Source organism: Mandrillus leucophaeus, unplaced genomic scaffold (assembly GCF_000951045.1).
Source record: "Mandrillus leucophaeus isolate KB7577 unplaced genomic scaffold, Mleu.le_1.0 Scaffold571, whole genome shotgun sequence".
In the NCBI taxonomy this organism is placed as follows: Eukaryota; Metazoa; Chordata; class Mammalia; order Primates; family Cercopithecidae; genus Mandrillus; species Mandrillus leucophaeus.
In genome coordinates this window covers 1,225,829-1,250,415 of record NW_012106153.1, presented here as the reverse complement: position 1 = coordinate 1,250,415, position 24,587 = coordinate 1,225,829, and the positions used below count along the sequence as shown (strand labels likewise).

At 52.6% G+C, this 24,587-nt stretch overlaps 1 protein-coding gene across 2 annotated transcripts in view; it reads right to left on the bottom strand.

Moving 5' to 3' along the window:
• PADI2 (peptidyl arginine deiminase, type II) overlaps positions 1-14,672 on the bottom strand; it is a 51,899-nt gene extending 37,227 nt beyond the window's left edge. Inside the window, exons 1-2 of one of the 2 annotated variants that reach the window (XM_011998468.1) lie at positions 14,505-14,672; positions 525-708 (exon numbers count right to left, since the gene is read on the bottom strand). In XM_011998468.1, the coding sequence (XP_011853858.1) occupies positions 525-708; positions 14,505-14,596 (276 nt within the window). In that variant the 5' untranslated portion in view covers positions 14,597-14,672. The remainder of the gene's footprint in view (positions 1-524; positions 709-14,504) is intronic. The other variant, XM_011998467.1, reaches the window with a different exon arrangement.
• Between the last annotated feature and the right edge of the window lie 9,915 nt (positions 14,673-24,587).

Here is a 24,587-nt window from a genome sequence, read left to right as displayed (position 1 = left end):
ACTTTGGGAGTCCAAGGTGGGTGGATCACAAGGTCAGGAGATTGACACCATCCTGGCTAACACAGTGAAACCCCGTCTCTACTAAAAATACAAAAAAAAAAAAAAAAATTAGCTGGGCATGTTGGCGGGCACCTGTAGGCCCAGCTACTCGGGAGGCTGAGGCAGGAGAATGGTGTGAACCTGGGAGGCGGAGCTTGCGGTGAGCCAAGATCGTGTCACTGCACTCTAGCCTGGGCGACAGAGTGAGACTTTGTCTCAAACAAACAAACAAAAAACAACAATTTTGTTAATATTTTTTATATAGATGGCATGTCAAAATGATAATATTTTGATAGATGGGATTAAGTAATATCTATTAAGACAATTAATGTGACCTGTTTCTTTTTGCCTTTTCAATGTGGTTACTGCAGAACTGAAAATGACACATGGCTCACATGCGGTTTCTATGGGACAGGGCTGGTCCAGCCTGCCTCTATCCCGGCATGGCCCCGGGCCCGCGGAGGCTGGACTTCCCGCCGTGGTACCTTGTCACTGCTGGCCTCGGTGCTCGCCTGACTCATGGTGACCCGCAGGGTAGTGCTGGGCGAGAGAAGCCAGCGTTGCTTGCCATTGGTGGCCACCTCCTCGGCCTCCCCATCGCGCACCACCTCTACCCGCACGCGTTCCGAGTGCTTCAGGCTGAAGGTTTGGGCCCCGGCTGGGGCCGCGCTGTGGGGAGAGATGAGAGAGGGTTAGGGGGAGCCCTGGGGCAGGTGAGATGGGGGGGCTTCAAGAGGAGACTCCTGCTTCCAGCACTTTGGGAGGTCAAAGCCGGAGAATCACTTGAGCCCAGGAGTTTGAGACCAGCCTGGGCAACATAGTGAGCTCTTGTCTTTACATAAGTTAAAAAATTAGCTGGGCATGCTGGTACGCGCCTGTGGTCCCAACTACTCAGGAGACTGAGGTGGGAGAATTGCTTAAGTCTGGGAGGTTGAAGCTGCAGCGAGCTATGACTGTGCCACTGCACTCCAGCCTGAGCAACAGAGCAAGACCCTGTCTCTTCTTTCTTCTTCTTTTTTTTTTTGTAAGACAGAGTTTTACTCTTGTTTCCCAGATTGGAGTGCAATGGCACGATCTCGGCTCACCACAACCTCTGCCTCCCGGGTTCAAGTGATTCTCCTGCCTCAGCTTTCCGAGTAGCTGGGATTACAGGCGTGCACCACCACACCCAGATAATTTTTGTATTTTTAGTTCAGACGGGGTTTCGCCATGTTGGCCAGGCTGGTCTCGAACTCCTGACCTCAGGTGATCCACTCGCCTCAGCCTCCCAAAGTGCTGGGTTTACAGGCGTGAGCCACCCTGGCCAAGGGCAGGCTTCTAATCAAATAGGAGAAGAAAGATGAGAAAGGAGGAGGAGGAGCAGCAAGAGAGGGAGGGATAGGTAGATAGAGATCTCTCTCCATGGACTGACGAAAGATCATGTGAGGACACAGTGACAAGGTGGCCATTTGCAGGCCAGGAAGAAAGCCGTCACCAGAACCGGACCATGCCGCCACCCTGATCTCGGACTTCCAGCCTCCAGAACTGTGAGAAGATGAATTTGTTTTTAAGCCACCCTGTCCATGGTGTGTTGTTGGCTTAAGGAGAGGTGACAGGAAGGACAGGGGACTAAGGGAGGAAGGTGCTCAGGGCTGGCGGCTTTGCTAAATCCAGCCACTGGTCTGAAGGCCCAAGAGGGCTCAGAGGGACTTAGGTGGGATTCTCGTGGGATTTGTGACTAACACACAGGTGTAAGCCTGTCTCAAAGGCACAGCTGCTATTTTGGGGGCCTGGCGCTTTTGGGCTCCAGGAGTTCTCAACTGCAGCAGGCATCAGAATCATGAGGGGTGCTGTTTAAATCTACAGGGCGTTTTTCTTTGAAGGCTGCAGATCTGTGGATCCCATCTCTGGAGAGGCTGGCCGGCATGGCGGAGGCTGAGGGTGCTGGGGCAGCTGAAGACGGAAACAGTGGCCAGAGTTGAATGACAGGTATAGGCCAGTGGCTGTCAAAGCGCAGCAGCAGTGGCTGGGGCGGCGGCACCTGGAGGTCTGGTCACAACACAGACTGTGGGGGCCCATCTCAGAGCATCCGATTCAGGAGGTCTGGCGTGGAGCCCGATAATCTGCATTTCTAACTTACTTCCAGGAACTGTTGATGCTGCCGATCCCAGCACCACACCTTGAGAACCACTAGTCCAGACAATCAGCACTGTGGACCACTGTTCAGAGCCCTGGGCCGGCCAACGCCGCGAGCGTGAATCTGTAGAGGCTGCCGGGCAGCGTCTCTCTGACCTGGGCCACAGACTTCAGGGGCTACGGGCAAAGACTACTGGTCTTGTGCTCTGGTAGGAGCATGGGGAAGGACTCGGCAGCCTGTGGCCAGTGCTGGGGGAGGAGCTCAATGAAGACACCCCAAGGTCGCTCTGGTTCTTGTCTTGCCCCCTTCCAAACTCCACAGCCTGTCCTGGGATGATGTGAGACTGGACACCTCTTGGTCATGGCCTGCTGCTGTCCCCTCTCTGCATCCATCGTTTTTTTTTATTTTTTATTTTTTTAAGGAGGAGTCTCTCTCTGTCACCCAGGCTGGAGTGTAGTGGCATGATCTCAGCTTATTGCAACCTCCATTGCCCTGGTTCAAGCGATTCTCCTGCCTCAGCCTCCAGAGTAGCTGGAATTACAGGTGCCCGCCACCACACCTGGTTAATTTTTGTATTTTTAGTAGAGATGGGGTTTCACCATGTTGGCCAGGCTGGTCTTGAACACCTGACCTCAGGTGATCCACCTGCCTCAGCCTCCCAAAGAGTTGGGATTACAGACGTGAGCCACCGCGCCTGGCCACATCCATCATTAAGAGGGGTGCAGAGTCTGGACAAAAGCCCTGGACTAAGGGTGCACGTGCAGAGGACCTGGGTTTGAGTCCAGCTTTGCCCCTGACTTGAGGGGGCCTGCACATTCTGAGTGTTCATCTGTTAGTCCTTACGCCTCAGGAGGACTGCCGCCCTCCTGCCCATAGTTCTCCTCTCACTCCTCCTAGGGCTGGGGCCACGTTTTGCTGAGTGGTGTTGCCACGTGGTACCTGCCCTCCTTTGGGTTCTAAGTCCCCTGAGGGTATGGTCCGGCCTCTCCCATCCTCGTTCTTCAGAGTCTAGCACAGGGCTTGGCCCATCATCCACACCCAAGGGAAGGGGCAGAGGTGAGTGGGATGGAAGGTGAGCCGCTCCCAAGGAGAGTTGTGAATACACACCCTGGATGCTTTAGGTGGCACAGGGAGGAACAATCTAGAAGACTTATGCGTTTATCAAACACAGTATCTTTTTATGGTGACTGATAAAGTCTTGCTATTTATGGTAACGCTACAAAATCTCTGTTTAAAATAAAGTTATTAAGAAAAATGTGAGTTGGGTTAAAGAAAAGTATTAATAGTGCGACAGGTTGAAGATGATTTTGGCCAAAGCCATGAGAGTCTGGGAAACTGTGGCCACAGGTCTGGGAAGCATTCCTCTCCTGCAAGTCTCAGCTTTGCTCATCAATGTGCTGGGTGGCCTTGGGCCAGGGACTTTCTCTCTCTCAGTTTCATCGAGTGTTAGGTGAGAGGATGGAACCAGAGCAGAGGCAGCTGAGTCCAGAGTGCAGAGAAGAGGTCCTGGGCAAAGGGGTGAGGAAGAAGGCTCTAGAAAGCTGGGGATGGCTGGGCGCAGTGGCTCACACCTGCAACCCCAGCACTTTGGAGGCTGAGGTGGGTGGATCACTTGAGGTCAGGAGTTCAAGACCAGCCTGGTCAACATGGCAAAACCGTATCTTTACTAAAAAAAGTACAAAAATTAGCCGAGCATAGTGGCGTGTGCCTGTAGTCCCAGCTACTCGGGAGGCTGAGGCAGGAGAATCACTTGAACCTGGGAGGTGAAGGTTGCAGTGAGTTGAGATTGTGCCACTGCACTCCAGCCTGGGTGACAGAGCGAGACTCTGTCTGAAAAAAAGAGAAAAAAAAAGAAAGCTTGGGATATCTCTGCTGGATTCCTGCCACTCACCTCCTCCCTGCCTTAACCAGAGCCACTACTACTACTATTTATTTATTTATTTATTTATTTATTTATTTATTTATTTTCTTAAATTGAGACAGAGTCTTGCTCTGTCACTCAGGCTGGAGTGCAGCGGTGCTATCTCGGCTCACTGCAACCTCCGCCTCCTAGGTTCAAGTGATTCTCCTGCCTCAGCCTCCCAAGTGGTTGGGACTATAGGCATGCACCACCACGCCTGGCTAATTTTTGTATTTTTAGTAGAGATGGGGTTTCACTATGTTGGCCTCTCCGGTCTTGAACTTCTGACCTCAAATGATCCATTTGCCTTGGCCTCCCAAAGTGCTGCGACTACAGGAGTGAGCCACCACACCTGACCCAGAGCCACCATTATTTCATCTGGTTTTATATATTGAGCTTCTGCACACAATTCTATTTAGGAAAAAATGTTTTACAAGATGATCTCTTAGGACCCTGACTCAGTTACTGTAAGTGATGCTTCCTGCCCACCTTCATTCCTCTGAACCAGTGAGAAACCAAAGGAGGCCTCAGAGGCTCCAGAGGGTTAACGCCCAGCCCACATCGAAGCTCCAGGGCCCCACACCCTCCTATGCCCCAGCACCAGCCCTGTTCTGAGCTGAGCAAACAGCTATTCTTGGAGTGGCTCTGGGCAAAGCAACAAAGGGGCCCATTGTGCCCCTGCAGATCCTGTTGGCTGCCTTCCTGCCCAGGAAGAACCCTTTAGAATCCCTCTCGCAGAAAGCAGAAACCCGAGAGCCAGGGGCTTCAGGCACCAGGATTGTCCCTGGAGGCTGCAGGGAGGGGCCCAGGACAGTACTGAGGGAAAGGGAGGGGCCTTGGGGGTGGTTATGACCTTCTTGCTTATTAGAGAGAGGCTAAGGAGAGCATGGATGGAGGGACAGGCTGCCAATCCCTGTGGCCAGGTCTCTTCTGCCTACCAAGGAATCCCAGAACCCAGGACACGGTTACACTCAATGTAGTCTTTGGCAATACATGAATAAATGCACCTGCCCTTCTTGGCTTTGCAAACTGTATTACCCAAGTGATTTTTTAAAAAAAACCAAAAAACAGAAATCAGGTCATTTGCTTTCTTGAAGATATTCACTGGCTCCTCAGTGCCTGCCCATACAAGAATATCCAAACTCTTCATCCTCATGTTGAACTAGGGGCATTTGGCCATTGCAACTCAGCTTGATTCTCTGGTTTCATTTTCTGTGGTTCCTTCCACTACTTCAACTCCCTGCATTGTTCCATCTCACTGTGCATTTTGACATATGTTGTTCCTTTTACCAGCAAGACTTTCCCCTGACTTCTGTGCCTGGCAAATGTCCATCTCTCCTTGAAGACCTAACTCAATCCATTTGCCCCCACAGTTACTGGCCCTTTAGGCAGTTCACTCCTTGAAGGTAGGGATTGTATCTTCTTGTTTGTTTGTTTGTTTCAGCACCTGGCCTAGTATGGGCACACCTTAAGTGTAAACATTTGCTGAAGGAGGGCTGGAGGAGGAAGGACTTACTTATATGGTCATTCATTCACTCAACATGTATTTACTGAACACTTACAATGTGCCAGGCACAGTTCTAGGCGTTGGGGGGTAGATTGGTGAATCTACCCTGGGCCCATGGAAAAGACAGACCCTTTTTTTTTTGTTTGAGACAGAGTCTCGCTCAGTTGCCCAGGCTGGAGTGCAGTGGCACAATCTCGGCTCACTGCGATCTCCGCCTCCCAGGTTCAAGCGATTCTCCTGCTTCAGCCTCCTGAGTAGCTGGGATTACAGGTGCATGCCACCACGATGCCTGGCTAATTTTTGTATTTTTTAGTAGAGACGGGGTTTCACCATGTTGTCCAGGCTGGTTTGGAACTCCTGACTTCAAGTGATCTGCCCGCCTCAGCCTCCCAAAGTGCTGGGATTACAGGTGTGAGCCACCGTGCCTGTCCAGAAAAGATAGACTTTCAATGGATGACACGATTACAGCTGTGATAATTGCTATAAAGGAGAGGGAGAGGGTGCCACGAGCCCCCAGTCTGGGGTTCAAAGAGGGATTCCCTGAGAAAGTGGCATTTGAACTAAGGTCCAAACTTTATACTCTAAAGGACAGGTGGGAATTAATTACACCATTGCAGTGCTGACTGTAAAAAAAAAAAAAAGATTTAAACCAGAGATTCTTAAGTTTGAGTGTGCATTCCCACTACCTACAGGGCCTGCTAAAATACAGGTGAATGGGCCCAGCCCCTGAGCCTCTGATCTATCAGCTATGGAGTGGGACCTGAGAAACTGCATTTCTAACAAGCTCCCAGGTGATGTTGATGCTGCTGGTCCAGGGACCACAGTTTGAAAACCACTGAGTTGGACAAGGGAGGAGAGGAAGAGGAGCACAGATTTCCAAGCAACAGGACAGCTTGCTTGATGGCCCGAGGTGGAGGTTAGTTCTGCATGTTTGAGAAGCTGGAAAGAGGGGAGTGTGTCTGGACTTTGTGAGCAAGGGGGAGGGAGAGTGGTGGGAGCAGGGGTTTTAGATAACAGTGAGGAGCTGGCCTTCCTCTGATTGTAGAGGGAAGTCACTGAAGGTTTCTAAGCAGGGGTGGCATGATCAATTTTGCGCTGTAGATAGATCATCCAGGGTGCAGGGTCACCCAGAATGCAGGGTGGGGGATGGATTTCAGGAGAGCAACAGAGGAAGTGGGGGAGGGGATGGCTACAGCTGCCCACGTGAGCAATGATGGTGTCTTGGGACCAGACAGTGGCGGTGGAAATAGAAATGGTTACTTGGTGTCAAACAAAGGACATCTGCCCAGCCCCACAAATGCCTTGTGGTCTCTAGGAGCCATGGGTCCTCTCTGGTCTTGGCTCAGTCAATGGGGAGGGTCACTGGCTTGGCCTTGCAGGGCTGGGGTGGCTCACCAGCCCCAGACTTGAGGGCATGAAGCGCCTGTTCCTCACTGGCATCTGGCTCTCTTAGCTTGCCCGCCTGGCCTGGGCCTCATTAACACCAGCCGGGGCTCATCCCCAGAGTGACCCCGGCTCCTGGCAGCCTGGGTGTGACATCCTGCTATTGGGGCTTTAGAGGAGTCTGGGGGGGGAGTTGTGGGTGCCAGCCTGGCATGTAACCCCATGGCGAGCAAGAGGCAGGCAAGGACCGGGGGGAGAATAACCTCAGTCCAGACCTCACACCTGGTGCTCGGCTTGGTGATGTCTGCAGCCCTGTGGGTGAGCAGCTGCCTTGAACAGGGATCAGTGGAGGCAAACCATGACGTCTGCCTTCAGCCAGCTTCCCTCTCCACCTGGTGCATCCAGCTGTCCCAGGCCTCTCATTAGGGAAGAAACAATCTGATCTATAGCTGCTCCTCTCCTCAGAAACCTTCCATGACTCCCTGCTACTCACAGAACAAAGTCCAATGCCTGAACAATGCGTTCAAAGCCCGGTTAGAGCTCACCAACCCTCCAGCCTTAAACTCCAGGCCACTGAAACTGTGCCCCTTCTGTGTGCCCCAACTTCCCTGCCAGTTATCTCTGGCCCTGAGTAGCATGTTCTTGGTCTCACTCTGAACCCCAGTCCATCCTTCAAGACCCAGCTCAGTTGCCACCTCTTCCAGGAAGTCATCCCTGATCTCATCAGCCAGAATATATCTCTCCCTCCATTTATTGGTGTCTCAAACAACACTTAATAAATGTGGTTCAACATTTCTTTCCCGTAAGTGCTATGAACTCTTTGAGGACAGGGATCAGGTCTCATTATTATTTGTTTTCAAAAGAAACTCAATACTAATACGTAACAACTTACTGAGTATTTACAATTATTATTATTATTTTTCTAACCACTAGACCACCAGGGAACTGAGTATTCATTATGTCTCAGGGATTGTACCAAGCCCATGGCCTACATGACCTCAGTCCATTCTTTTGATAACCCCATGAGGCCCATTTTACAGATGAGCACACTGAGGCCCGTAGAGGGCAAGCACCCACTTCAAGTCTCAGGGACAGTCACGGCCGAGTGTGAGGAGAACTCAAGCTCTCTGAGACCTGGGCCTGGCTGCCCCCTCCCTGGAAGAGAATTCAAAGTCTGGAGTCTAAGGTCCGCCAGGTAGGTGTGTCTGGTGTGGGGCAGAGGGGAGGGTCAGGCCTGGCTCTGAAGAGGACCAAATGAGAGCCCCTTACTTATTTCACAGGTGGGAGTCTGAGACTCAGAGAAAGGACACCAAAGACTGGCTTCCTGTCCTGGGTTCTTGGGTAAATGACATAGAGAAGCAGGCCTGGGCCCATCAAAGCCCCTGGGTGCAAGGTCTGGCGTGGCTGGGCAGGAGAGAGCTGCCTTCAAAAACTGCCTCCTCCAAAGTGTAGCAGGTGTGTCTGGCCAGCTAGGGGTGGGCACTGGGGTGAGCCCCTGCCACTGTGCTCCCATCCCAATTCAGGGCCCTGCAGGCAACGAGGGAAGGTCTCAGGGACCCCAGCTATGCAGGGACCGTGGGTCTGGTCCTCCTTAGAACACTCCCAACTCCAGGGAACTAGTCTGAAACCAGAGCCCTGGAGCAACTCCTGGCAAGGCCTCCCGTTTGGGGTTGAGGGCTCTGGGTGCTGTTCTAATTTATGGGCCACCTGACCCGGCCTGAATTCCTCCCACCGTCATTCTCTCAGGAACAAGTGCTGCTCGGGCCAAGCTTGGCCACGTGCCCTTGACCTTCCACAGGCCCATCCAACAGTGCCTGTCCCTTGAGGCTGGGGGTGGGGAGCTCAGCCGCATGACAGGCCAGTCCACAGGCATCACAGGCCACATTCATTCATTCATTCATTCATTCATTCATCCATCCATCCATCCATCCATCCAGGGAGCCCTTCATTGACTCCAGGGAGGATCACAAACAAGGAGGAGGTATGCCTGAAACACGAGTGCCAGGAGGGCAGCCCAGCAGAGCAAGCAGGGGCCTGGGCTCTGCACCCCAGTTTACCAGCTGTGCCATCCTGGACAAACATTCCTTCCTTCAGTTTCTCCAGCTGCGAAAAGGGGGCAATAATCGTACCTAACTCATAAAGTTATTGCAAGGTTTAAATACGTAAATTATTAAATGCCCGTGAGATGAGCATGCAAAGTGCTGAGAAGGCTGCCGGGCGCAAAATAAGTGTTCAATAAATGTAAACTAGGAATATTAAGAAACAATGAGACGTTGTGCAAAGAAAAAAATGTGATGAGACAGAAGTTCTCGGGACTCAGGGTAGGGCACCATATGGGGTAGTCAAAGAAAGCTGCCTGGAGGAGGTGACATTGGAGCTGAGACTTGGCTGATGAAAGTCAGGCGTGTGGGGATCTGGTGGATGGTGTTCCAGGCAGAGGGAACAGCAACTGCAAAGGCCCTGAGGTGGGAACGAGCTTGGCGCAGCCAAAGGCTAACAGCATCTACAAAACCAGAGTGGCCGGAATGGAGTGTGTGCTGAGGAATTGCCAGGAGAGGAGATCAGTGAGGTGGGGCCTGGCACACTATGGGGAGGGGAGCCCATAGCACCCCAGGCCCCCATCATGGCAAACTGGATCTCAGACCCTCCTGGCCTTTGTCTTAATGACACTTTTTAAAAAAGCAAATACCCTGTAATCCCAGCACTTTGGGAGGTCGAGGCGGGTCACCTCCCAAATCTTTTGATCACGAGGTCAGGAGATCGAGACCATCCTGGCTAACATGGTGAAACCCTGTCTCTACTAAAAATACAAAAAAATTAGCCGGGCGTGGTGGTGGGCGCCTGTAGTCCAGCTACTCGGAGGCTGAGGCAGGAGAAGGGCGTGAACCTGGGAGGCGGAGCTTGCAGTGAGTCGAGATCGCGCCACTGCACTCCAGCCTGGGCGACAGAACGAGACTCCGTCTCAAAAAAAAAAAAAAAAAAAACAAAAAACCAAATACATCTGTAGCCCTCACACCAACCAAGAGACAGAAAGTCTGGGAGTGAGTCTGTGCCAGTGTCTAGGAGCGCCTGCCTGATAACTTCTTCCTATCTTCTGCCAGCGAGTTATGGGCAAATCATTATTATTTACTTGATATTACTAGCTGACATTTATCTTCTTTCTATCTTCTGCTGGGACAATGGCTGGTCAGCCTCTGCCTTGGGGAATCCCAGGGAAGGGATTCCTCCCACCTCCACCTCACAGACGCAGCTGGAACCAGGAGACTGCTCTGCAGAGCAAAGGGACAATGTTAACATCATTCCAGTGTCCTGAAGCTCCTGCAGACCTCAGGATCCGGATCCTGGCCCCTGTCCACCAGGGAGGAAAAGAAGAGCCCCGCCTTCTTGAGAACTCTCACTGACAGAGGCATAAGCTGAGGGAGGGACAGAAGAAGCCATTCCCAAGGCCCAGCTTGTGGGCAGAGGGTGACCACCCTGCTACCTACTTTACTCCGAGGCTGCCCTCTCTCTAATTCTTCCAGACTCCGGGGGTGTCCATGCCTCCAGGGCTCACAAGAGGTGGGTGGCCAGGATGGAACCAACCTAGGGACTCCCTCTGTGCCCTCTCTCCAACGTCAAGCCCGAATCAGATGGGGACCCAGGCTAGCCGCCTTGAAGACATGGCTTTCGGCTAAAGGGGCCACCGGAGGAGATTGTGTGGGCCAGGTGTACCTGTGCCAAGACTAAGATGAGTACATTTGGGAAGAGCAGAGTAAAGATACTCTTTACTCTGTCTCATCACATTTTTTTCTTTGCACAACTTCTCATTGTTTCTTAATATTACTAGTTTACATTTATTGAACACTTATTTTGTGCCTGGCAGCCTTCTCAGCACTTTGCATGCTCATCTCACGGGCATTTAATAATTTACATATTTAAACCTTGCAACAACTTTATGAGTTAGGTACAATTATTGCCCCCTTTTCGCAGCTGGGGAAACTGAAGGAAGGAATGTTTGTCCAGGATGGCACAGCTGGTAAACTGTGGGGTGCAGAGCCCAGGCCCCTGCTTGCTCTGCTGGGCTGCCCTCCTGGCACTTGTGAGTATCTTTAACAACAATCACAAAGTACAATTTCTAAGAAACACCCTACTTCCTTCTTTCTGTGTATCTGCTCATTGCTTGCTGGAGACTAGCAGTTAGAATGAGGCTAGGTCAAGGCATCCATCCCCAGGGGGGCCAGTTTTGCTGGGAGAGCATGGGTGGCCCAGAGCACCCCTGCCCTTGGTGACCTGGATGATCCCTCATGGGGCAGCAAAGAGGTCGATTGTTCATCACTGTGACCCTGAGTGTACAACTTCTATTGAACACAAAATCCCTCCTCCTGTTCTCTGATCGACCCTCATTTGGGTCAGTGGAGGCTCAGAGAAGTGAAGTGATTTACTCAAGGTCGCACAGCCCATGGATGGAAGCTGGTGGGGCAGTGCCTGCCAGGACCACAAGGTCTATTGAGGAATGGGGCCGGGGAGGCCCCTGCTGTGTGTCTGGAGGGGAACAGGCTGTGCCAGCCTCTCAGGAAAGGGAGCCCAGAGCCCCTGGGAAGGGGAGTGGGTGCTGAGGCCGGTTCGCTCACCTTTGTGACTCAGGAGTGAGGGTCAGGACGCCACTCCCTAATTAACTGGGCCCAGCAGCCCCGGGCCTTGTTCCTTGGGGTCTACTTGGAGGCTCTGGGGACATCACTTGGGGTCTTGAGCCAGGACCTGTGTCTGGGCAGCAAAGGACTCCGGGAAGAGTGGAAGGTCAAATGGGAGTTGGTGAAGTCTCTGGGGACAGTGGGCTCGTGGCCAGGGTGGAAGAGACACAGGTTGAGAGGGCCGTCCAGTTCAACCTACTGGTTTTAGGGTCAGATAGGACAGAGCAGGAGATAAGAGCATGAGTCCTGAGTCAAACAGACCTGGACCCGAGTCCTGTGTGACACTGGACAAATGGCTCCGTCTCTCTGCACCTTACCTTCCTCATCTGTAAAATGGGATGATCAATGAACCCTTCAGGGTCTATGGTGGGGAAGAAAGGAGGTGGTGGGTTCAGTTCCTAAGTGCCCACTAATGCCTCCTCCTGTTATCAATACTGACAGTTGCTCTCATTACTACAAGGAATTCGAGTCACAATAGCAATAGCAACTCAAGCTCCTCTGTCCTGGAAGAGGCTTCCTTCCACTGGACCAGTGAGTCCTCAACTGGCTGTGACTTTGCCCCCCTGCCAGGGGACTGCTGGCACTGTGTGGAGACATTTTTGGTTGTCACAATTTGGGGGTTGCTACTGGCATCTAGGGGACAGAGTACAGGGATGCCACTAAACATCCCGCTACAATAAAGAAATATCAAGCCCAAAATGCAATAGTGCCGAGATTGAGAAACTCTGCACTAGACCTGTGCTGTCCAGGACAGTGGCCGTCAGCACGGTGGCCAGTAAGCACCTGAGACGCACTCAGTCTACGCTGAGATGTGCTAAAGTGTAAAATGTGCACTGGATTACAAAGACTTAGCATGAAAAAAAGAAGGTAAACCATTTCCTGGATAATTTTTATATCGATTGCATGTTGAAATGATAATATTTTAAAATATTGGGTTAAATAAAATATGTTATTAAAATTATGCCTGTTGTTTTAACTTTTAAAAAGATGTGGACTACTAGAGGATTTCAAATGGAATTGTGGTTTTATTGTGGTTCACCCTGGACTTTTCTGGACAGTACTGGTCTAGAGCGCACTGCCCCTCTCTATGGTGGTAGAGAATCTTAAGTGCTGGTGGGGTGAGGGTCTTTGTGGTCGTTGAGACAGGACAAGGGGAATCGTCACACTGCTGCCCCCTGCTAGAGGGAGGCTGAGTCCACATCTGCCCCACTGCCTGCCCCTACCCCAGCTGGGCCTCTCTTTGCCAGGATAGAGCGATGGCAGGGGGCCTGAGCAGGAACCCTCCTTTGCTCCCCACCCCCGACTGGGAGGATCATGCCAGTCTCTCATGCTGCACCAACCATGCTCCAGCAAATAAACAGGTGGGTATGGTGACAGCTGAGGCTTAGAGACCTGAGCACTCTGGCTCCGTGCCCACTCCCTAGCGGCGCCAGCTCAGGGCTGGGGGTGGGGAAGGCAGGGGAGCTCTTCCAGCCCACCGGTGTCCCTACCACCCTCCACTGCTGTGTTCTTGTCCTCAGAGACCACCCAGTCCACCTCTGAGGTTTACATGGGGGACAACTGAAGCCCAGGCCCAGGGGGAGGCAGAGGTTGAGGCCAGGGGCAGAGGCGTGGGGCAGGTCCCTGATCCCGGGACTTGGAGGTATCAGCGTGGCCAGTGCCTCTGCAGAGGTGGCAGGGGACTGGTTGGGCAGGTGGGAGGGCTGTCAGGGCTGTGTGGGGAGACACATGATGGCTTCGGGGGGGTCTGGGAGAGGAAGGGTGCTCCAAGTGTCAGGATGATTGGGGAGCTATAAACCATGATGGTGCCGCTGTGTGAGTTCAGCTTGAGGCAGAGAGAGGATAGGGGACCCACCTGGTGTCAGCACAGGGCCCCACCTCAGAGTCCTGCATGCCCCCTGCCCCCAGCACTGACCCCTCCAACCCTAGCAATGGGAGCATTTTAAATACTTGGAATAGAGGGGGGCGGATCAAACCCCAGCATAACCCCAGCCCTTCATTCACACCAGCCACACCTTTCCAAGGCCCTGTCCCATGTACTCGGGAGACAGATCACTGGACTTGGCTGCTTACTGGGATTTGGGGGGAGTGGTAGGGCCCTGCCCTATCTTCAGCTGTCTCAGACATCCCGCACTCAACCAAGTTCTTGGACAGAGAGAAGGGGAGGGAGCAGAATTCGGAATCAGGATCCTTTTCCAACAAAGTACCCCACTATACACCCCAAGTCCCTGTTGTCAGCTGGGTGGAATATGGTCCCTCTGCGGTCTCAGAATGAACTCAGGGGAAGGCATCTGGGGACACGGAGCTCAGGGCCAGTGCCTGGGGACAAGCAACCTCCAGCAGCCCCCACTGGGCGAAATCGGAGCCTGAGTAACCTCCAGGGCCAGATTCAGCCTCAGGGCAGCTCCCTTCGGGTCCTGCCCCAGTCCCGAGCAAGTCTCCGCGGGAGCTCCGCTGAACTGGGAGTGGGAAGCAGGAGAGGGGCTGGGATGAGGTGGGTCCGAGGGGAAGTGATGTGCGGAGGGGAAGTGAAAGGGGAGAGGACGGCGGGGAAGCTGAAGGGGTGTGAGGTCCCCCGGGAGAAGAACTGGAGAGGGCCAGACGGAGGGTCACGGGTGAAAGGGAGGGTCTGCGAAAGGGGTCGTGAGGGAGGTGGGGCTGAGGCCGTGTTAGGGGGTCTAGGAGAGTCTCAGGGTTTCAGGAAGGTGGACACAAGGTTCAGGGGTTGTCAGGTTTCTGGATGAGGTTCTTAGGATTTCTGGGCGCGGGGGCCTCTGGATTAGGGACAACTCGGGCTGGACAAAGGCAGTCCACGTCCCCGAGTATGAGCGCGTCTCAGGATTTCTGGGCGCGAGATCTCCACCCGGGCACCACGGTGGGCCGGCTCACCTGTAGACATCGGTCCAGAGGTAGGTGCCCAGCACGTACACCGCCTCCACACGGCTCCCGTACTGCAGCCGCACGGTCCGCTCGCGCAGCATCCTCCGCGCCGCAGTGCCCGCGCTCGCTGGCCCGGGGCGGCCGGGAGTACCTGCAGCAGGTGCGCCTTCTCCAGCAGCCTGCGCCCCACGGCCGGGCTTGCAACCTTATCCAGTGGCCGGTGGGCGGGGCGGCCCGCCCCAGTCCTCTCGCAGTGGGCTGCGGGCCTGTCGGTCAAGCGTGGTCCCGCCCCTAACTCGTCCCGCCCCGCTGCGGTCGTAGTGAAGTCATCAGGGACCACTTTTGTGCTTGTTTGTTCATTCCTTAATTCAACAAACTTTCGGTGGGCGCCCAGGTGTTGGGCGCCAGGACGCGGGGCCCTGGTTCCCCTCCGGACGCCCTGGCCCAGTGGGGCAGGAAATGCAAATGTGGGAGCACAAAGAGGGTGCCCTAACTCAGTCTGGGGGCCAGGAAGCCTTCCCAGAGAAGAGGATCCCCGAGCCTTCTTAAAGGAGGCGTTTGCAAACTGAAGGCGAGGAGAGGGAGCCGCCTGTGTAAATCTGGGTACAGCCCGATACCCCTGCCCGCCAACAGTCAGATGGACCTCACCATAGGAAAAATGGGAAGCGGTGGGGATGGGGAACCCGGCAGCTGACAGGGACCAGGACGCCAATCCAAGGCATTAGAGGGTGGGAGTGGGAGCTTGGAGTGGCTGCCTCAGCAAGCCGCGGTCGGGTGTGCTCGTGAAATGGGTCTTTCGGGCTGCCGGCTGCTCCTGGACAGGAGGCTGGGCTGGGGATGGGCAAGGAAGCCCCTGGCTGTGGCTAGAGCTGGAGAGGTGGGGATTGATCCGGCCACTGCTTATGGACTGGGATTTTGGTGACACCTGGTGACTGACAGGATGTGTGGGTTGAGGGAAAGGGGAGGGGTAGCAATTAGGGCCCCGGTTCTGGCCTGGGCCACCAAGGGAAGGGGGGTGCCACACAGAGGTCATCGTGTGTCCCATAGAGGCAGAGATGTAGAATGACAATCAGTGCAGGCCTCAGCCGGCCCCACCGGCGTTCCAGCCCTTCCCCTCCGACCCAATCAGAGCGCTGTTCAGACACATACATCAGGCCTGCATGAGGAAGTGGTCTTTGGTAGCTGAGGACAGAAACTGAGGGTGGGTGGGCAGAGGCTGTGGGAGGGAAGGAGTGGGGCAGAGGGGATGCATGTTTGGGAAGGAGTTAGGGCTGATGGAAGATGGAGCTCCAGGAAGGGGTGCCCCCAGACAAGAGGGGTGAGGCCCACAAGTGCCCAGTGCAGACACACCCAGCCCTTGGACTCCAACCTTCTCCCTGTGGCGGCCCAAATTAGGAGATAGTGAAGAGCCCAGCTGCTTCTGAGTGGCAGGAATTTGGCAGGAATGTGAGTGGGGAAGAGGGAAGGCCTGAATTTTAGCCAGGAGGTCATTTGTCCCCCAAAGGCACAGCACACAGACCCAGGGACGGGCCAGTAACTTTTTTTTTTTAATTGAGACATAATTTTGCTCTTGTTGCCCAGGCTGGAGGACAATGGTGCCATCTCAGCTCATTGCAACCTCTGCCTCCCAGGTTTAATTGATTCTCCTGCCTCAGCCTCCCAAGTAGCTGGGATTACAGGCATGCACCACCACACCCGACTAATTTTGTATTTTTAGTAGAGACGGGGTTTCTCCGTGTTGGCCAGGCTGGTTTCAAATTCCTGACCTCAGGTGATCCACCCACCTCGGCCTCCCAAAGTGCTGGGATTACAGGTGTGAGCCACAGCACCCGGCTGAAGCCAGTAACTTCTGATGAACTCCAGGCACCGGCTGAGCACATCCTCCAATCAGGAGGAGTCTCTTGGGGGCCACCTGCCAAACTGGGACAAAACTTGTGTGGCTTGGAGAGACTTTGAGGTGCCCCCAGAGGTGAGCTCGTGTCTGGGCACCCCTCTGCCACGAGTGACTTTGGAGCCCTTGCTGTGCAGCAGATAATGGACATCCACTAGGGTTCTTACCTTCCTGGGGTTCTTTCATTTCACTCACGGGGAGACTGGGGCCAGAGTGGGGGAGGACACTGTGCCCCCACTGACGGAGACCCCGGGAGACTAATAACAGGACATTGCGCAAGGTAGTGATAACATCGGACCGCAATACCCAGGGGAGCAGGAGTAAGAGCGGGCGCTTACTGTGTTCTTTCTGTGGGTCAGGAACTGTTCCAAGAGGCGCTTTTCATGTGTTAGAATTAGATCACTGAACCCTCCCAGTAACTCCGCCACTTTACAGATGAAGAAAGTGAGCTGTGAGCAGGTGGGGGAATCGACTCTGGGTTGCAGAGCTCCTAAGAGTGGCAGAGGGAGGAACTTGCAGAGCCACTGGGGTGGGGGCAGGGGCAAGGCCGAGTGAGGGCAGGGGCAGAATGTTGTCCATGCTTTGCAGATGAGGAAGTCGCGGTTCTAGGCCCAGCTCGCTTTTGTGCAGCCTCGAGACATGTACCTTGCCATTCAGAGCCCCATTTTCTGCCTCTGTGAAATAACTGATCCCTCAGCACGGTGTAAGGACGGTATTAAATGAGATAACAAGGCGCAGAAAATACTAGCACGGAGTCTGGCACAAGGCTCTAGAAATGAAGCCCCTTCCCCTTAAAAACTCAACTCAGACCTGGCCACTCACACTCAGGGTTCCTGCCTGGGCTCAGGTCATGATGTTGGGCCCAGAGCCTGGCGGATGAGACAGGAGTTTCCTGGTGCCCAGAGGTTTAAAATAGCTGAAGTGGTCACAGCTGTTGGTGGATTCAGGGCCGGAGGTCGCAGGCATCACGGCTGCTCCCCCCTCTCCCCTGGGGTCCGGAAGAGCCACAAAGCATCTCACCGTGTCTTTTGGGGACTTAGCTCAGGCCGGTTCCTGGCACTGACCTGCACCCACCCCTCCAACACCCGCCCCTGCCAAACCTGTGGGCAGAGTGCCTGGGCTAGGAGGGGCTCTTCTGAGCTGTTTTTTGTTAGGTTCCTTTACTGGGTGTGGGGTCTCTGTGCCAGGCCTTGGGGGAACCTGGGAAGCCACTCAAACTTCAACAGGCCTGCTTTGAGGAAACTAACAGCTCACCGAGAGCACTATACATACAATAATTTTAAAAGAAAGAAATGCACAAGTATTACCTGGTCATTGTGGAAAAGTTAAAAAAAAAAAAAAAACAAAAAAACCAAAAACCATGATCACCCATGACCCTGGGAGCACAGATCAGTCTGAATCTGTCTGAGTATGATCTGGCCGGGCTGCCCACAGGCTGCTGTGGGTGAACACACTTCCTGAGCCCTTGTGCCATGCCAGGAGCTGTTCTGAGCCCATTCACACACACATCTCAACCTATTTAATCCTCACGACAGCCCTCTGAGGTGGGAGCTATTATTATCTTCCATTTGCACAGAGGCACCAACCAGGCTGGCAGTGAAGAGCGTGGACTTTGGCCTTGGTGGACCTGGGGTCAAGTCTGGCTCTGTCCCTCACTAGCTGGGGGCCTCTCTGGGCCTCAGTTTCTTCTTTTATAAAGGAGATGCTAGGAATTGTTATAAGGAACAAGGAATAACAAGATGATACCCAGTAAAGTACTGCGCATCGTGGCCTGGCACAGACCCAAGTTCCAATAGACGGTAGTTATTTCCTATGTGCATGTAGTTATTTTAAGTTTTTGTAAACCTGGGCTTCTGACTACATGCTGTTTTATAACACACTTCAAAGCTTCTATAACGTGAGAGGCTGGGCTGGCTGTGGCCAGGTCACACAGAACATTGTAAGTCGTGGAAAAGGCTTTTGGGCTTTCTCTTTATGGGGTCATGGGGGAAGCCTGGGAAGGACTTTGGAAGGTGTCAACGGCACGATGTGTACTTTAGGAAAATCACTGTGGCTGCTATGGGCAGCTAAATTTGACAGGAATTCTGGCAGGAGACCAGAGAAAGGAGGGGGTCAGGGTCTGGGCCATGGATCCCCAAAGCAATCCCTCTGTGGCCAGGGACCACCCCAGCCCCTGCCTCTGCACCATGGGGACCTGCAGGCGTACCCTCAAGAGCAGATCCCCATAACCCTGGCCCTGCCTGGCCCCCTCACACTCCCTTTCCCCTGGCAAAGCCCACCCTTTGGTTTCACTCCCTTGAGAAGAGTCTCTGGGATGGGGGCATTGATTCAACCTCTGCCTCAGCTCTTGGTCCTGAGAGACATCGCGCTCAGAGGGAGGGAAGGGCTGGGGTGCTCCATTGTTCTAATACTGTGTGAGTTCAGAATGAGGAAGTCGTGTCCGTTCTGCATGCTGCTGTGGCTGTACCCCACCTGGGGGTACATTTATATATGCAGAGAGAGAGAGAGAGAGATTTATTTTAAGAAATTGGCTCACATGATTGCGGGGGCTGGCAAGCCTGAAATTTTGTAGAGTTGGCCAGTCAGAAATGGGGGAAGAATTGATGTCGCGGTCTTGAGACTGAATCTACAGGTTGGAAACAACACGGTTTCTATGTTGCATTCTGGAGGCTGAATTACCTCTTCTTCGGGAAACCTCAGTCTTTGCTCTTAAGGCCTTCAACTGATTGGATGAGGCCCACCAACATTTTGGAGTGCAATCTACTTTACTCAAAGTCTACTGATTTAAACTTTTATCACATCTGAGAAATATCTTCACAGCAACTGATTCAGACTGGTGTTTGACTAGATGATGGGGTGCCATAGCCTGGCCAACTCTACACAGAAAATTAACCATCACCACGCTGAAAGGTGGGCTAAGGCTTTCATTCATTAGGTCGTCATTTATGGAGCATTTATTTCCTGCCTGGCACCTGTGCTAAGCACTTTGTGTGTGTTATCCCATTGAATTCTTGCTACAATCCCAGAAGTAAGTATTTTTACTACCCTTATTTTACACATCCAAGGGTAAGATGACTTGTCCAGACCAGGATTCTATCATTAGTCAGTGAAGCAAAGCTAGAAAGGTGAATTCTGGAGAAGATGTAACAAACCAGTTGTCTGAAGGGCTGCCAGGTGGCCAGAGTAAGCCCGGGAGGTCCTAGACCCATTTTTTCCAACATGTAGCCACTGCCACACGAGGTTCATGTGGCTAATCCTAACTGACACGTGCTGTAGGTGTAAAACAGTGGTCCCCAACCTTTTTGGCACCAGGGACCTGTTTTGTGGAAGACAGGTTTTCCATGGATGGGGGTGGGGATGGTTTCCGGATGATTCAAGCTCATTACATTTCTCGTGCACTTTATTTCTATTATTATTACATTGTAATACATAATGAAGCAATTCTACAATTCACCGTAATATAGAATCAGTGGGAGTCCTGAGCTTGTTTTCCTGCAACTAGACGGTCCCATGTGGGGGTGATGGGAGACAGTGACAGGTCATGAGGCATTAGATTCTCATCAGGAGCATGCAACCTAGATCGCTCGCATGTGCAGTTCACAATAGGGTTTGTGCTCCTATGAGAATCTAAAGACAAAGCTTTCATTGCTAGCCCACCGCTCACCTCCTGCTGTGTGCCCAGTTCCTAACAGGCCACAGACCAGTAATGGTCCATAGCTCGGGGGTTGGGGACCCCTGGTGTAAAATACATACAGGTTTCAAGGAGTTAGAAAGAGAAAAAGAAGGTAATTTTAAAAATAATTGACTCCATGTTGGAATGATAATATGGTGAATGTATTTCATTAAATGCAAATGTATTATTAGCTGGATGTGGTGGCTCACGCCTGTAATCCCAACACTTTGGGAGGCTGAGGAGGGAGGATCACTTACATTCAGGAGTTTGAGATGAGCCTGGACAACATAGCAAGACCTCAACTCTACAAAAAAATTAAAAATTAGCCAGGCATGGTGGTGCACCCCGTACTCCCAGCTACTCAGGAGGCCAAGGTAGGGGGAATCTCTCAAGCCCAGGAGGTTGAGGCTGCAAGTGAGAAGTGACTGTGCCACTGCCCACCAACCTGGGTGACAGCAAGAGCCTGTCTCAAACAAACAAACATCAAAAAGCCCAAAGACGTATTGTTAAAATTAATTGTATCTGTTTATTTCAGCTTTAAAAAAGATGTGGTTACTAGAAAATGTGGTTAACTGTGAGGCACACATTTGTGGTTGGCACCATTTTTCTTTCTCTTTTTCTTTTCTTTCTTTCTTTCTTTTTTTTTTTTTTTTTTTGAGACAGGGTCTTGCCCTGTCACCTAGGCTGGAATGCAGTGGCATGATCTTGTCTCACTGCAACCCCCGCCTCCTGGGTTTAAGCGATTCTCATGCCTCAGCCTCTGGAGTAGCTGGGACTACAGGCACACGCCCCTGTGCCCGGCTAATTTTTGTATTTTTAGTAGAGACAGGGTTTCGCCATGTTGGCCAGGCTGGTCTCGAACTCCTGACTTCAAGTAATCCGCCCACCTCAGCCTTCCAAACTGCTGGGATTACAGGTGTGAGCCACTACACCCGGCTGATTTGCATCATTTTTCTATAGGTGGTGCAGATCCAGACGCCTCTAAACGGTTAGGCAGGGACTTGTTCATGATTTTTCTGGGTCGAGGCTGGGCACAGCTGGGCACAGCTGGGCACAGTAGATAAATATTTGGTGAAGAGAGTGGAATTGCTTCAGAGTTCCCAGAGGGCAGTAGTGGGGTTAGAGCAAGAGTTAAAAACAAGTAACACACGAAGGCCTCAAGAGGCGGAGACCACAAGGTGGCGCCAGATCCCCATCTTGGAAGCAGGGAGGAGGCGCTGGCCGGCCTGAGCCCGAGAGATTGGAATGCCTCCGCCTCTGTCCCACCCTACTCAGCACCTTCCTTCAGCTTTTGGGACTCTCTTTGTCCTGATGGTTTGGGTCAGAATTCAGGGGCCACCTTTGTGTGAGGTCAGTGGCAGGTCCCTTAGAGTGGGAACTTCTCGCTGGACAGAGGGGCAACTGAAGCCCCGAGAAGGATGAGTGGGGCCCAAAGAGGGGCAGTGCCCGGCCCAAGGGCGCAGAGCCAGTTGGTAAAAGAGGGAGGTCTTTTGTGTTTCATCCTTCAGGCCTGTCCTGTTACCTCAATGCCTTTGTCTTGTGAGCCTGGGTCGTTGATTCAATTTTAAAAAACGCTTAATAAACAAATCACAGAGTCAGGTGCTGTGCGGGCGGGCATGGGGACACAGGTCCATCCTTATGAGCAACCTAGTGGGAACAAAAAACATGCACGGATGCTCACACACACATGCACACAAACACGTGCACACACGCACACTTGCACACATGCACACACACATACGCTTGTGTAGGAAGAACACCACGCAGTCATTTACAAGCACATTGGAAGAAGGCGCTATAATCATTTCTGCCATACCCCATGAGGTGGTCATATTTTCCATCTCTAGAATCGGTCCACCTGGATTGACATCCTAGCCCTTCCTGGCTTAGGAGACCTTGGACAAGTCATCTCACTTGAGTCTGTTTTCTCATCTGTGAAATGGGAGTTAATTATGACACCTCCTTCCCAGGTGGTTGTGAGGTTTAAACAAGATAATAGGCCGGGCGTGGTGACTCACACCTGTAATGCCAGCACTTTGGGCGGCCGAGGCAGGCGGATCACGAGGTCAGGAGATCGAGACCATCCTGGCTAACACGGTGAAACCCCGTCTCTACTAAAAATACAAAAAAAATTAGCCAGATGTAGTGGTGGACGCCTGTAGTCCCAGCTACTCGGGAGGCTGAGGCAGGAGAATGGCGTGAACCTGGCTGATGGAATTTGCAGTGAGCCGAGATCGCACCACTGCACTCCAGCCGGGGCGACAGAGCGAGACTCCATCTCAAAAAAAAAAAATAGGCTGGGTACGGTGGCTCACGCCTGTAATCCCACTATTTTGGGAGGCTGAGGAGCATTGCTTGAGCCCAGGGGCTTGAGACCTGCCTGGGCAACGTAGCAAAACCCTGTCTCTATGAAAAATACAAAAATTACCTGGGCATGATGGCATGTGCCTGCAGTCCCAGCTACTCAGGAGGCTGAGGTGGGAAGATCGCTTGAGCCCGTGGAGGTTGCAGTGAGCCAAGATGGTGCCACTGCACTCCAGCCTGGGTGACAGAGCAAAACCCGGTCTCGAAACAAATAAACAAACAAGATAATACATAGGGTCAAGCACATAGAAAATGCTCGGTCCATCCAGCCTGTGGTTTTAACGGCCTTACTCAAGGCCGCTGGTGGATAGGGCGGCAGCAAAGGCTAAATGCCTGTGAGGGGCCTTGTGGGGTGGCTCATGGCTATAATCCTAGCACTTGGGAGGCTGAGGCAGGAGGATCACTTGAGCTTAGGAATTCAAAACCAGCCTGGGCAACACAGACCCCATCCCTTAAAAAATTTTAAATACCAGGGAGGGAATGTACCAGTATCTGGGTGTGGGTTCCCCTGACACAGATCCTGAGACAGAAATTCAGCATAAATTGTTCATTTGAGAGTCAGTCCCAGGAAATATTGATAGTGGAGTGAGGAATTGAGACAGTAGAGATTAGGGAGTTGATAAAGAGTGCAGTGTCAAGCAATCGAGGGCCATGGGCAACTGGAGCTTGATCCCACTGGGGGTCTCTGGGAGACTGTGGAAAAAGAAACTTAGAGTTATTGCAGTGAGGAGTGAGGGAGCTGGGGTATTTATCTTCCACCAGTCATGGGTCCAGGGCTGTGCTTGGATGGGGTGGGGTGGAGTATTTCCCCTGCACTCCAGGTCTGTTCCTCGAAGGTAGAGAAAACCTTCAGGCAGAGATGCCAATGCTGTCCGGAGTCAGGCTCTTGTGCAGTCTTGGCTTCAACAGAAGAGGAAAGGTTAATACTAGCTAAGGCAAGAAGGGAAGGCTTCATGGAAGAGGTGGCCTTTGAGCTCCCCTTTGAAGAACAGGTAGGAGTTTGACAAGCAGAGGTAGGGGAAGGACGTTCCTGGCAGGAGGCAGAGCTCAGCCAAGTGAGGGGAGTGTGGAAGCTCAGGGGGTATGTAGGGTAAATTGTAGGAGGAGATTTTGGGTATAAAACCAAGAAAATAGTCTGGGGCTAAGCCATGGGCGCCTTGAGTGCCAGGCCACAGAGCATTCGACTGGGTTCTGTGGAAGGAGAGAGCCATGAAAGGGAGGAACCCCTGAGTGTTGGTGAGAATGGGTTTCAGGGATTCTGAGAGCAGGTGGGAGGCTGCGCTCTAGGTGACAAGTGAAGAGGCCCTGATGAGATGGGACAATAGGACTGGCCTTTGAGAGACGCAAACTGAAAGTTAAGGAATTTTCTGGGGCAGATTCTAGAGATCTTGGAACGTGGAGGCTTCTCTGCCCTTCCCCTGTTTAGAAGCCTCAGATGAGCTCCTCCCTGAGCAATGGGCATGGCTGTGCATACACACAGCTTCCAGCAGGAGGCGCCAGGAGCAAAGGCACCTGGCACAACCTCTCAGAGCTTAAGGAAGGAAGGAAAAAGGGGCTCACTCTGAGGAAGTAATTACCCGGATCCCATTCTTTGTCAGGGCAGGGAGCTTGAGGTCTAACAGGACACAGTGGAGAACCCTGGAGCTGCATTTGAATCCTAGCGCTGCCTTTTCCTGTCTGTGCCTTGATGCTCCCATCTATAAAATGGGGGTGATGAAAGTACCTTCTTCCTGTGATCGTTTTAAGAACGAAATGAGATGATGCACATAAAGCCCTAGCACATAGTAGGTGCTTAGAAAAGGGTCGGCGGCGTTGGTTTGCTGCTGTTGTTATTGGTGGGCAGGAACTGAAAACAGGCATTACCCATGCTGGCTGAAGCCAGCCTGGTGTGTCTGGAGAGGAACAAGTCACTAGGGCCTGGCTTGATGATGTCTGGTCTATTCAGACCTTGTGGTGACCCTAAGTCTCTGGGCAAGTGGGAGGGGGAAACCTGCTCTTAATTTTCATGGCCATCGTTACATGACTGTGAGTGCTGTTTTTTGGCACCCTTGAGGCTTGAGGCTTTTGTGTCAAGAATGGATTATCAGTCTCCTTTGGTTTTTGGCTGGGAGCAGTGGCTCATGCCTATAATCCCAGCACTGTGGGAGGCGGAGGCAGGCAGATC